Source organism: Zophobas morio, unplaced genomic scaffold (genome assembly GCF_036711695.1).
Source record: "Zophobas morio isolate AGI-343-1 ecotype UQ-CSIRO unplaced genomic scaffold, CSIRO_AGI_Zmor_V1 ptg000024l, whole genome shotgun sequence".
NCBI lineage: Eukaryota > Metazoa > Arthropoda > Insecta > Coleoptera > Tenebrionidae > Zophobas > Zophobas morio.
In genome coordinates, this window is record NW_026972129.1 from 15,281,544 (window position 1) to 15,294,436 (window position 12,893).

The window sequence follows — 12,893 nt, forward strand, 5'->3', positions numbered from 1 at the left end:
ATGCTAATGTTTCTCTTGTAGTTTTCTCAAATGGTTTCGTTTGATAGGAGTCCAGGATATGTAGCCCATGGTGGAGTGACCGTTGCTAACGATTTTAAGATTAGTTTTAAATTTAAAACCAAAGAGAAAGACGGCCTGATTTTCTACAGTACCGACTCTCTTCGCACTGCAAATATTTCTCTAGCACTTAAGAACGGTCATCTAGTCTTGATTAGTCAGAAAATTGAGTTGATGTCTAGGGGTACCTATAACGATAGTGACTGGCATGTTGTTTCAGTGATACACAATGATCATTTCTTGAGGATAGATTTTGACGATATTGAACACGTCAGGTATGTGCTTAGTTATTAATTTTTTTTATTAATTGGTTGAGCTCGATATTTTACGTACACAGCTACTGCTTTGTTGAAGTAGTGTATATCGCACAGAATTTTCTGTTTCTAATGAGTTATATCAATTTTCACTATATGAGACATACACAAAAGAATAAACAAAACATTGACAAGTTTTGCCAACTTTATTGGTATTTGCTCAAGCAGAAAAATGGGGGAGAGGACCAGCATCCGCATTGAACACTCTATCCCTATGAAATATATGTTTTTAGCTCAAATAATAATTCGTACAATATGCTCAATAAAATCGGCTATATTCTGTGGTGATTTGTTTTCCAAACTATATGTTACATATAAATAATTTAAACCAACAAATTTAAAGATAAATTAAATATGAACATGAAAAAATTACAAAGACAGAACTTCACTAAAGAAAGTAAAACATCATCTTGCAAAATAATTTTAGTATAAGATCGACGAAAATTAGTTAAAATTAATTAAAACAGTAAAAAATTGTTCCAGAGTCTAGAAATATTCATGGTAGATTGTGATCGCATCTCATACTTTTCCTTACTCTCCTGGACAAAAGAAAAGTGTCATTTAAAATATATACATATATAAATTTGGGGGAGTTCATTCAATTTAAGTTATGTGAAACGTTTAAATGATGTGATGATTAACATTGTTTATTTGTTTAATATGCTAGCAACTAAAATATTCCACATTTTGATTTATTAATCCATAATAAAATAAATAGCTCCTTCATTAATTTTTTTGAGACATCCTATATATAGGCAGTTCTAAAAATTATGGCCACAAGTTCAGACTCATGACATTTTGGGCATTTTAGCTAAGATTTATATGCCACAATTTTGAAATGACATCAAGTTATTGAAGAGGATAAACAGACACATTTTGACTAGTGATTTACCACATCCAGAAAAACCTTAAAAAGTTTGAAAGATAAGTTTTAAAGTGTTCATGTAAAAGGTGGATTTTTTTTCGAAAAATTTAGACATCTTAGTTACAAAATACAGGTTAATAAACCACAACCAGAGAAGCGTATTATTTTATGAAATCTAAATGGAGATTTCTATAGCAAAGGTTGAAAATAATGATATATTTCTAAAACATATACAGGGTGAGTCACTAAGCGTGCGTTCCTCGATATCTCATAAATTATTAGAAATAGAAGACGATCAAAGTTATACGATTCTTTGAGGACTATACTTTAAAATAATTTTTAACTATACAGAGTGGCGTAACACACAACTTAGTTTTTTCACTTTTCTCAAATAGAACCTCCTATATTTTATTACTACATCTTATTCTATTTTTTTGTTCTATTTCTTTTTATCTAAGTGTTTTCTATATTCAAAGTTGATGGTTAGTAGGTATGTATAATTTTTTACTTTTTTAAAAATACAGTAAAATAATAAAATACAAAATGTTCTATTTGAAAAAACTGAAATATCTATATTCGAAAATTGTAAGGCTTAAAATTTTTGTATGAGCACTCAGTATATTAAAATTTGAGTTAACTTTATTTGTCCTTCCACAAAATATTGTAAGACAGATTTTAAAAATAACCCTATTATGATTTTTTGTGGATCCTTCTATTACCAAAAAAATGGAATAAAATAACGTGCCAACGTCGCATCTGAATTACAAAAGTAAACTACACTTATAAAGCCTAGGTAGAGGCTAATGAGAATATGGAAAAACTTATAGTGTTGCATTAAAAAAACTAAGTACGTGTTACGGCTTAAAAAAGGAGCATTCTGTTTGATTAAAAATAACTTTTTAGGCGACCATTACAAATTAAAAATCTTAACATAATGTGAATTTACAAACAATAAAACAGAAATAACACGTGTTGACGTCATTGTCAAAGTTTCACATATTTCATATGAGGAAGTTATTAATAAACTGATATTTCACTAGTTACACTCGTTAAGGCGGACTGTGGCGTCAAATGCGATTCATTAAAATTAAGTCACTTTTATATTGATTTTTTTATACGCATTGCAAAGGAAATTTTTATGCGAAAAAAAACAATTTTCCTGTCATATATGAAAAAGTAGGGCCTAAAAAATAGATGACGTCACCTCAGAATTTTGCTCAATAAATGCTATCTTAAACGTGCGAAGTATGATGAGTAGAGAGCGGATTTCTGTCGGGCTACGTCACGATTATTAGGTGGGGACGCGTGAATCGCTGTGAATCAGTAGCGGGTAATAATCAGTGCATTTAATTTTCACTTATTCCATAAATACAATTCACGAAACCTTAATTCGTAAAACAGCTAGGTAAATGAGAACGGGAATTAACAGCAAAGTACAACGAAGCACCGTTATTTTATTCGAAAATAGACGAAGTGCAGCTAGTAACTGCTCTGAATTCCCATCCCGCACGAGCCGTACCGAGTTTGGCCTTGCCAAGCCCGACAGAAATCCGCTGTCTAATGATGAGTCTATACTTGTGAATTATTATCATGTATTCATATTTTTTAGATTTGGTTATACGGGGTGTCAAAAAAATTAATGACTGAGTCAATTTATTTCATTGACTAAATCAAGAACTACAAAACTGAATACTTTGAAAAAAAGCTATTGTAAGCATGGCAAATTATTAATCAAAATGTATCTGTTTATTCCCTCAAAAAATTAATGACGTCATCTCAAAATGTCCAAAATATGATGAATTTTTACTTGTGATTTATCATTGCATTCATAATATCTTTTAGATTTGCTTATACAGGTGGCCCAAAAAAATAATGAATGAGCCAATTTATTTTATTGAGTAAATCACGAACGACTCACTCAATTTACCTACAAAATTTTGAGAATTACAATACTGGTGTTTTTCAATTTCCATTTTACACTAAATAAAATAAATCAGTGAAATGGACTTCTAGTGACTAGTCTTAATATTGTTCAGTCCTATCTTAGCAAGTTTTAGCCCCGCCCACCCACCCTTTTTTTAGAGGATGTCATTTACCAAAATCAATCTTATCTTAACAAGTCCTAGATCCGCCCACCCGCCCTCTATTTTCTTGGAAGGTATGTCATTCACTAAAATCAATCTTACATTAACAAGTACTAGACCCGCCCACCCGCCCTCTATTTTCTTAGACATCAGTGCCATTCAAGTTACGAGATTGTCATCAATAAATATGAATTTTTGGTCTATTTTATTGAATAACTTTTTAAGTTGATTTTAGACTATTGGTTGCTTTTGATTTTTTGCAAAAAAAAACATATTTTCATTTATAAAAAATACACTAGTGTTCCATTAAAAAAAATAAGTTGGCGTCATTTCCGGTTCTACAGGAAGTGATAATAAAAATGTGAGATTGCCATCACATAGGTGTTTTAAAATAATACAAATTTGCTCAAAGAACTACAGGTTTATCTTGAAGAATAAAAAAATTAAAGGGTTGTATCAAATAAAAGAAACATCCTGTATGTTCTTTTATAAAATGAGAATGGGAACTAATAGAACGTACGCTGTTAGAAAAAGCGTTAATCGTTTTTTTTTTTTTATATACTACGTATTTGCTGTAACATTTATTTCTTATTTCTGAAGAAAAAATGAGAGAACGGGTGGGCGGGCGGGGCTAAATTTAACTTTTTCGTACAGAATCTTTTATAAGCAAGCTATAGCCCCGCCCACCCACCCCCTCTTCATTCCAGTGAGTACTCTTAATACTGTTCAGTCCTATCTTAGTAAGTTTTACATCACAGGATTATTGGGAGATTCAAGAAGATTTGAATTGTTTGTATTAATGATGCGTCAATATTGGGATGGAATTAAATGTGAAAAAGTATTTTCAGATCACGTTCTCTAAGAGTAAAAATAATATAGATTATAAATATCGGATAATCAATATTCCTTTAGTTATGGTGACAGGATTTGTATTGATTCTCTTAAATTCTGCGCTGTAGTTCGGTCAATCCTTGAATATTCCAGTTTAATATGTCTTCAATACGTCACTCACGTTAGAGAGCTTGAGAAAGTCCAGAATAAATTTTTGAGAATGTGTGCATGGAAGATGGGTATTCATACCAACTGATTAAGGGATTAATAATGTAGATACTTTAGAGCGTAGACGAATCATTGACGTTTCTTTTTAAAGTTTTTAGTGGTAAAATTAGATGCTCAGATTCTACATGCCAAAATTTAACACATGTTGAAGTTAACACTGCTACACAAGAAGTACGGCGCTAAAAATCTACATTGACTGATTTTCCTATGTTTAATTTTTCAAATGCAGTTTCACGAAATTGTTTAGAACAAATCTCAGCGCGAAATTCGAATTTCAAATTCATGATGATTTTATCTGTTTTCGACGTTTCTGCCTGTCTATACTCTGTTGGTGATTTTATTAGATATGTGATCTCCGAAACAAATTATGTTTTAGGAATGTAGTGTAGATGGTAAAAAGCGAAATTTATCTATCTACCCTCATCAATAATGTGGCGTCATCCCAAAAGTTAGCTAAACAAATCCAAACTAAAATATACAAAATAATATACTTCTAAAGAATACATTTAATCACCTCTCCAAAAGCTCGATAACGTCAGTTAAAAAATTTGCAAATTCATTTAAAGTATTCAGAAAAGCATGCTATTATTCGTGTAGTTTCTTCACATACTCCTATGTTGTTCAGTTATTTATATAGGGTGTGTCAAAATATTAATAAATGATGTGTGGAAGGAGGATGGTACCTACTACTAGCTTCATCTACGGTATTATGATGTTATTCGATTAATTATGGCTCATTTCTTTTTCCTGAAACTGTCGTAATACAGAGCTGTTATAATTAGTACTACGTGAATATTTAAATTACTGCAGGGTAACTAGAGCAGAAATTTTTAAAACCACCCATATATGTAATTGTGGGTTATTTTCGAACCAACCTAATGGAAGCACGACCTCTCATAGTTACATATAATTTTTCCGTCGTGTATAATTTGTTGATATCATTTTTGTAAAATTATTCTAGCCTTGACTCTGCTCCTCCTCAACTCTTCTACATGCATGGTACCTTGTACATCGGGGGCGTACCTAGACATTTAATCCTATCACCCGGTACTGTAGCCTCGGTAATACCTTTCCGAGGCTGCATAGGGGATCTCACACTAAAAGGCAACGTGGTAAATTTCGCCAATAGCACAAACAAAGCCAACGAAATATTAGGAAAGTGTATATACGACAAAAACTACAAGGACATCGACAGAATCGATACCGGTAAATAATATTTTAGTATTAAATGTACGTTTTGTTAATAATCATCTTACCAGAACCCACCCTACCACCGTTGGAGCCACTGGAACCAATAACAACTGAACATTTCGGTGAAACCACTCAGGGTCCCCACGAACGTGAGTGAATTATCCCGGCGCATCCACCATTATTACAGTGATTTTGCAGACACTACCAGACGTGGTGATGGCGGCTTTGATGACTTTGACAGGACAGACCAGGAAGCTGTAACAGAGGTTGTTCAACCACAACTCATTCAAACTACGCCCCCACGTCCCTATGGTCCAGTGGGTCGTGACCCCATCACAACTGCAAAACCACCAGAAGATGCTTGTGTGTTGCCTTTGGATCCACCTCAAAGCGCTGCTGGAGTGTACAGATTTGGGGCCCAGAAAGACAGCAGGCTTGAAATTGAGAGACTAAGAGGAAGATATAAGAAACACATTGATTTTGCACTTGATTTTAAGAGTGATGCTCCAGATGGTATCATTTTCTATATGTCGGACAATTTCACTCACTCGCAATATTTAGCGTTGTTCTTGCAGCAAGGGAATGTATGTTGTTTGACGAACTAAAAAGACTGTTATCTATAATGATGGTGTTATAGGTGGTCTACACTTTCAGTGATGGTAAATCTACCACTGTAATAAAATCTAACAACACGCAAGACTACAGTGATGACAAGTGGCACGTAGTCGAGTTCAGCAGAGACGAAAATGGAGGTAAATTAGTTTTAGATGGTCAAGTTTTCGACAAGCAAGATTCCAGTATGCAGAAACTAGATGTCAAACATCCCATTTATGTTGGTGGCTTAGATCCCGATCATTACAACCTAATTCAAGGAAATTTGGTAAGTTTTATTAATTATTATTATTGAAAAATTAAATGTGCGTAATTACTTTTGGTTTTTAGAACAACACCCGATCCTTTAGTGGTTGCATCAGAAACTTGGTCATGAACAGCAAGCCTCTAGAAATCCAACCCCAAAACCAAATTGGGGTTGTCCCGTGCTTCAATAACATCGAATCTGGGGCGTTCTTCCCAGGCAGAGGCGGCTTTGTCAGACTGAAGGAGCCCCGCTTTAAAGTGGGCGATGTCTTCAATGTGAAACTCGACATTAAGCCAAGACGAGATTCAGGTGTTTTGATCGCCGTTAACGGGAGAAAAGATTTCTTCGTTTTGGAGATGATTGAAGGTGAGATGAGTCTGACGGTCGAAAACGGAAATGGGCCTATTAAAGCCGTGTACAACCCTCACAAGAAGTTCTACTTCTGCGACGGGCAGTGGCATAGCGTTCAGGGTAAGTAGATTAATCTTTGTAATTTCGTGTAATATCGTCTGCATTCTTTAGCTGTAAAATCTAAAAATGTGATAACGTTGTCTGTGGATAATGTTTTTACTGATCCGAATCTGGGAGATCACTCTTCGACGTCGACCGATACAGGCAGCGCCTTGTTCTTAGGAGGGCACAGGTACTTAAATACACCCAGAGCCAAGGGAGTCGTTACCAAGTTACCATATGTTGGGTGTGTGAAAAATGTTGTCATTAACGATGAACCTATAGAAATTCATGCCAATATGGCGGAAGGGGATGTTATTGTTGGTACTTGTCCGACTGATTAATTGGAATCAAATTACATTCAATAAATGGTTTCATATTTTTACTTGACTTTGTTTTTACGTAATCTATTCATATTTTCTAACCAAGTGATTTGTGCTTAGTGTATACATATGTATCCTTTTGTTCTTATCTTTTCCAATAAATTGCATGCTTTTTCTCATATGTTTTACTTCCAGAAATGCAGCTTCTATCAGTTCATAAAGTACACAAGAAACAATGAACTTCAACTTCACCCCCTGTCTGGTGTATTTGTTCAGCAAACTTAATTCCGCGAAGTGATAAATTACTCACTTTCTAATAACTTTGCTGTCAGTCACATTCCGCCACAATATGCCCTCCAGCATCGTTTCCTTCTTCCTCATATTTTTTCTCCCTTTAGTTGTTTGTAGAGACGCAGTACAGTATTTCGTAGCACATCGGAAAATTAAATATGTTGTTACTGAAGAAATACAAAACATAGAAAACGCTTCTACACGATGGATTGAATACAAATACGTATTTGACAATACGGAAGCTGTTTTTAACATATCCAACACCAGTTTAAAGATTGGTGTATTTGTCAATGAATGGATGAAATCTGATCGTGTCGAATGTCAAATATCTAAAAACGAACGCAATCAAACCATTGTAAAAGGGTATCAGATTGACGTTGTAGAAAATTTGCAACAGTTGCAAGGTATCAGGTAAGACTTGAAATGTAATGTGCATTTTTATACTATGGTATGAACATCGCAGTACAGAGTTCATATTTATTCATAACTTAACCAAGTCGATGGATGAGATCGATCTGGTGATTTGTCCACCACGTTCAGAATTTTTACCTCCAGGTTTAATTGAACTTCATCCAACTATAAGAAGCAAGTAGGTATACACGACACGTATTTGTTAGAAAATACAGTGTGTTAAAAAATGTTTATTAAACAAAAGTACACTTGCCCAAAACGAGCGAAAGAAAATAGATCTTCAACAAAAATTTCTGAAAAATTGCTAATTTCAAACTTTATCAATAGTAAGTGTATATGTCAAAAATATATACAGGGTTGTTCACGAGTGATTATGAGTGACTTAGAAATGCAACCCAAAAAATATTACAGCATGCAAAAAAATAAAAACATTATATTTAAAACACCTATAAAGCATTCTACATAAAAAACTAAGTTGAACTTATTTACAGAAAAACCAAAGCTGATCTAACGCTAACTATACTTTACACAACTTCGTGTGTTAGTTACCATAGATTGTTGTTTTTAGTAGAAATTTTTTGGCAAAAAATGAAGCTTTAGAAACACTAAGCTAGCCAAAAAACGTGGTAATGTGTAATTTTTCTATGTCAGAAAATCAATTTTTATTTGATTATTTTATTTTTTTTTAAATTTTGCTTTGACCACATTTATTTACATCGTGTTGACTAAGGATTCCCTGTTTTTCGATTTTTACTTTGCAATCTTTTAATTGTACAATGGTTTCGATTTGCAAGTTTTTGAGTTTTCAATTTTTAGTTTAACAAAATTTTTATTTATCAACTTTTGATTTTTTCAATTTTTTAATTTACAGTTTTTCGATTCTACAGTTAGCTCGTTTTGTCAATTTCTAGATCGTTTATTTAGTTTTTGGATTTTCCAGTTTCTCGATTTTTAATATTTTGATTTTCAAATTTTCCATTTGTGAATTTTTGTTTCTTCAATTTTTCGACTTCCGATTTTAGGTTTTCTAGTTTTCAATCTTTAATTTTTCAATTTTACAATGTTTGCAATTTTTTATTTTTTGATTTTGCAATTTTTCAATATTTCAGTTTTGCACTTCCTCAATTTTTAATTTAGCTTTTAAATTTTTCAACTTCTCAATTTTTTAATGTTTCATTCTCCCAAAACGAACAAATTTATTAAAACTGAAGTTTTCACCATTTTAAAGTTTTTGGATTTTTCAATTTTTGCATTCAAATTTTTCTTAACTAATTAATTTTTAAATGATTTCACCGCGTTTATTTGACTCAGCATTCTTTAACAGCACCCATTTTTAAGTTTTTAAAAATTCTTTAGTTTTCCGATTTTGCAATTTCTCGATTTTCCGATTTTGCAATTCTAGATTTTCCGATTTTTGTTAGATTTTACAATTTTTCGCTATTGCAAATTTTCGTTCCTTCAGTTTTTCGATCTGCAATTTTCCGTTTGTTGGATTTTTAGATTTTTTAAGTTTCCGGTTTTTCGGTTTTTCGTTCCTTCGATTGTTCAATTTGTAGATATTTGAATGTTCCTTTATTTGAATTAAAGAATAATTCAAATTTTCATGTCTTCAATTTTTTGATTTGCAGTTTTTCTAGTTTTCAAATTTTAGCTTTTAATTAAGTTCTCTTTGCATTTTTAAATTTTGGACAAAAAGAACAGGTTTCGTGAAACTGAAATTTTGAAAAATTGTAAAGCAGGATTTTTTTCCATGCTACTTTTGTTTCTTCCGAAAATCGAAACATCCAAAATAAAAAATAAAAAAATTGGAAATCTAACAACCGAAAAGTCAAAAAATAAAATATGGAAAAATTGAGAAATCTAAAAATAATAATAGAAAGAACCACTCTAAAAGATGAAGCAACGAAATATTGAACAATCTAAAAACTCAAAAGTCCAAAAATTCAAAAATTGTAAATGGAAACTCAAAAAATTGCGGAAACGAAAATTTAAAAATCGAAAAATTAAAGAAAGGAAAAATTAAAAATCGAGGAATGGAAAATTCGAACAAATGAAAAAACGAAAAAAGTAAAAACCCAGAGGTTGAAAACTCAAAAAGTTGCTAATCGAAAAATGGATTTACTGAAAAATTCGAAGAGAGAGAGAGGCAAGATTCGAGTTCGTCTCTGTGTGATGTGTTGAAGGGCACTGTTTGAGGACAGCGAATATCCACATTCTAAGATGAGAGTAACAATAATTTTTCACACTTATTTTTTGGCTCTTCGATTTCTCGGTTTTTCGAGGTTTCGATTTTTCGGCTTTCCGATTTCTCGATTTTTTAATTTTTCAATTTCTCAAGTTTTCGATGTTTTAATTTTGGAATTTTCAATTTTTCGATTTGTTGACGTTTTGATTTCTCCATTTTTCAATTTTTCGATTACTTATCAAGATTTCGATATTTCGTTTTTTCAGTTTTCGAATTATCGGTTTTTGAATGTTTAAATGTTTCAACTTTGAATTTTTCGATTTTGGGATATTTGGGTTTCTCAAGTTTTCGATTTTTCGACTTCTTGACTTTTCGATTTCTAAATCTTTCAATGTTTCGATTTTTCGATGTGTCAATTTTCCAATTTTTTGATTTTTCAATTTTTCGACATTTTAGTGTTGAGATTTTTCAAATTTTCGATTTTTAAGTCTTCCGATTCTTCAATTTTTCGATTTTTCGACTTATCGATTTTTTTATTTCTCCATCTTTTGGTGTTTTGATTTCTGGATGTTTCAGTTTTTCAATTTAGATTTCCCGATTTCTCCATTTCTTGATTTTTCGGTTTTTCGATTTTCCGATTTTTCGATTTTCCAATTATTTGATTTTTCAAACTGCCGACATTTCAGTGTGGAGGTTTTTCAATTTCTCAATTTTTAAGTCTTCCGATTCTTCAATTTTTCGATTTTTTAAATTATATTATTTTTTAATGTTTCGATTTTTCGATTAAAATTTTTTTAATAAGTATTTCACTTTTTCGTTTTTCAATTTTTTCGATTTGACGGTTTTTCTAATTTTCAATTTTTCAATTGTTCGATTTTTCGATATACATATTAGTTTTACGATTTTTCAATTTTTGGCGTTTCTGAATTTTCGATCTATGCATTTCCCAATTTCTCGATTAATCAATTTTTTGAATTTTCAGGAGTTCGATTTCTCGATTTTTCAAGTTTTAGATTTTTCGACATTCCGATTTCTCGAATTTTTAATTTTTCGGTTTCTCACGTTCCCAATGTTACAATTTTGGGATTTTTCAATATTTTGATTTTTCAATACTTTTGGATTTTTAAAATTTTAAAATTACAGCGCAAATTCATTGCTGAGGCATTACCTCACCTTCCCCATAGAACAAGCCGCCCCTGAAGTAACTATATTTAAACGAGTTGTATTTCAAGTACTACACAACTAAAAAACATCTTGTTAAAAAACTGATATGATAATTCACATTTTTTTTTAATGTGTTGGAATTTTCGCACACGCTTTTTTAAAAAACAATAACTCAATCATTTATGGAAATTTTGGGACGCGGTTTCCACCACCGTTTCCAGCTTAAAAAACTCTAGACATCGTACCAGATAAATTCTCTACTTTTTTATTGGAAGTGAAATACAGCAACATGACGCTTCTGGCAATTCTACGACACAATCTTTTTTTTGCTGTATCTCATTTCCAAAAAAAGAGAATTTGTAAGCTGGAAACAGTGTTGAAAACCGCGTTCCAAAATTTCCATAAATAATTGAGACACTGATTTTTAAATATACGTGATGTCAAAATTTCACTAAAATGAAAAAAAAAACAAGATGACAAACTGTTTTTAGCAAAATTACCCTTGCACGATTGTTAATAATGGAGATTATTAGATTCTGAAAAAATACTGAAAATTAGAGACTGGCTTTAGATGAAATAGTTTACAGTATTAATTGTATGATCCATGAGTAGGTAACAAATTATGTTTCAAATCCTGAATATGTAGGGTGAGTCACCAAGCGCGCGATCCTCGATATCTCATTAGATAACACACAACTTAGTTTTGTTAAATACAACACCCTATATATTTTTAGATATTCTGATCATTCTTTTCCTAGACTTTATAAACATATTTTTAGTTCATCCAATTAATGTTCCAATTTTCTTGAAAGTTTTCAGCAAAGAAAATCAGTGAAATCAAATTTTAATATACATGTCTCTATAAAAAAATTCTAAAACGTTACAATATTCAAACTTCGATATCACAGTTTTTTCAAAGAGAACTTGAGTTATTTGACTTACTTATACAACTGACTTATATGGGTGGTTTGGCTTAAGCCGCCTAAATCATAAAAGTTTTACTAAGTATATGTCAAGTGTGTTAAGTATATGTAAATTTTTTCTAACATTTTCAAGGAATCTGACAGAATTCAAGGTCCACCTCTGATATTAGTTTGCATTCCGCACTTTTCAATCGTTCTTAAGAATTCAAACTTAGTTTTTATTGGTCTATCCGTCTATCAATAACATAAAATAGTAATAAATGGTATTTATTTACTTCATTGATTCAAATTGCTTCCTATTTTTCAACACACTGAAAAAATCCTTAACATTCCTTTTAAACTATCACTAAAAACTGTTGTTTCTTTTCAGTTTACTCTTAGTGTTTAAAGCAAGCAAATTAAATTTTAATAAAGACATTTTTATTTTAACATTCGCTGGTTCATTATGGGTTGTTTTCTTTTCTATACTGATACTCCTTGCTCTATGTTTGCAAATATCAACCCGAAGATATGCTAGAATGAAACCCAAATATGAAGCATGGACTTGGGTAGAAATTACATTATGGGCAATTGCTGCTGCTTGTCAACAAGGTAAGAAACCTTTTAGGTGGCAAATAAATTTCAGTTCTGTGTTGTGGGATTTGTACATGAAACTAATATCGGATCTTCAAACATATTTTTAGAAGCTTGCATTTTCGTATTTGACTTTATCCTATA

General features: G+C 31.7%; 1 protein-coding gene across 1 annotated transcript in view; it reads left to right on the forward strand.

The window, feature by feature from the left end:
• Window positions 1–7,262, forward strand: part of LOC135135434 (laminin subunit alpha) — a 64,800-nt gene extending 57,538 nt beyond the window's left edge. Inside the window, exons 32-38 of the mRNA XM_064064476.1 lie at window positions 22–332; window positions 5,341–5,585; window positions 5,639–5,719; window positions 5,769–6,154; window positions 6,208–6,450; window positions 6,513–6,900; window positions 6,952–7,262. Coding sequence (XP_063920546.1) covers window positions 22–332; window positions 5,341–5,585; window positions 5,639–5,719; window positions 5,769–6,154; window positions 6,208–6,450; window positions 6,513–6,900; window positions 6,952–7,223 — 1,926 coding nt within the window. The 3' untranslated portion in view covers window positions 7,224–7,262. The remainder of the gene's footprint in view (window positions 1–21; window positions 333–5,340; window positions 5,586–5,638; window positions 5,720–5,768; window positions 6,155–6,207; window positions 6,451–6,512; window positions 6,901–6,951) is intronic.
• The last annotated feature ends 5,631 nt before the right edge of the window (window positions 7,263–12,893 follow it).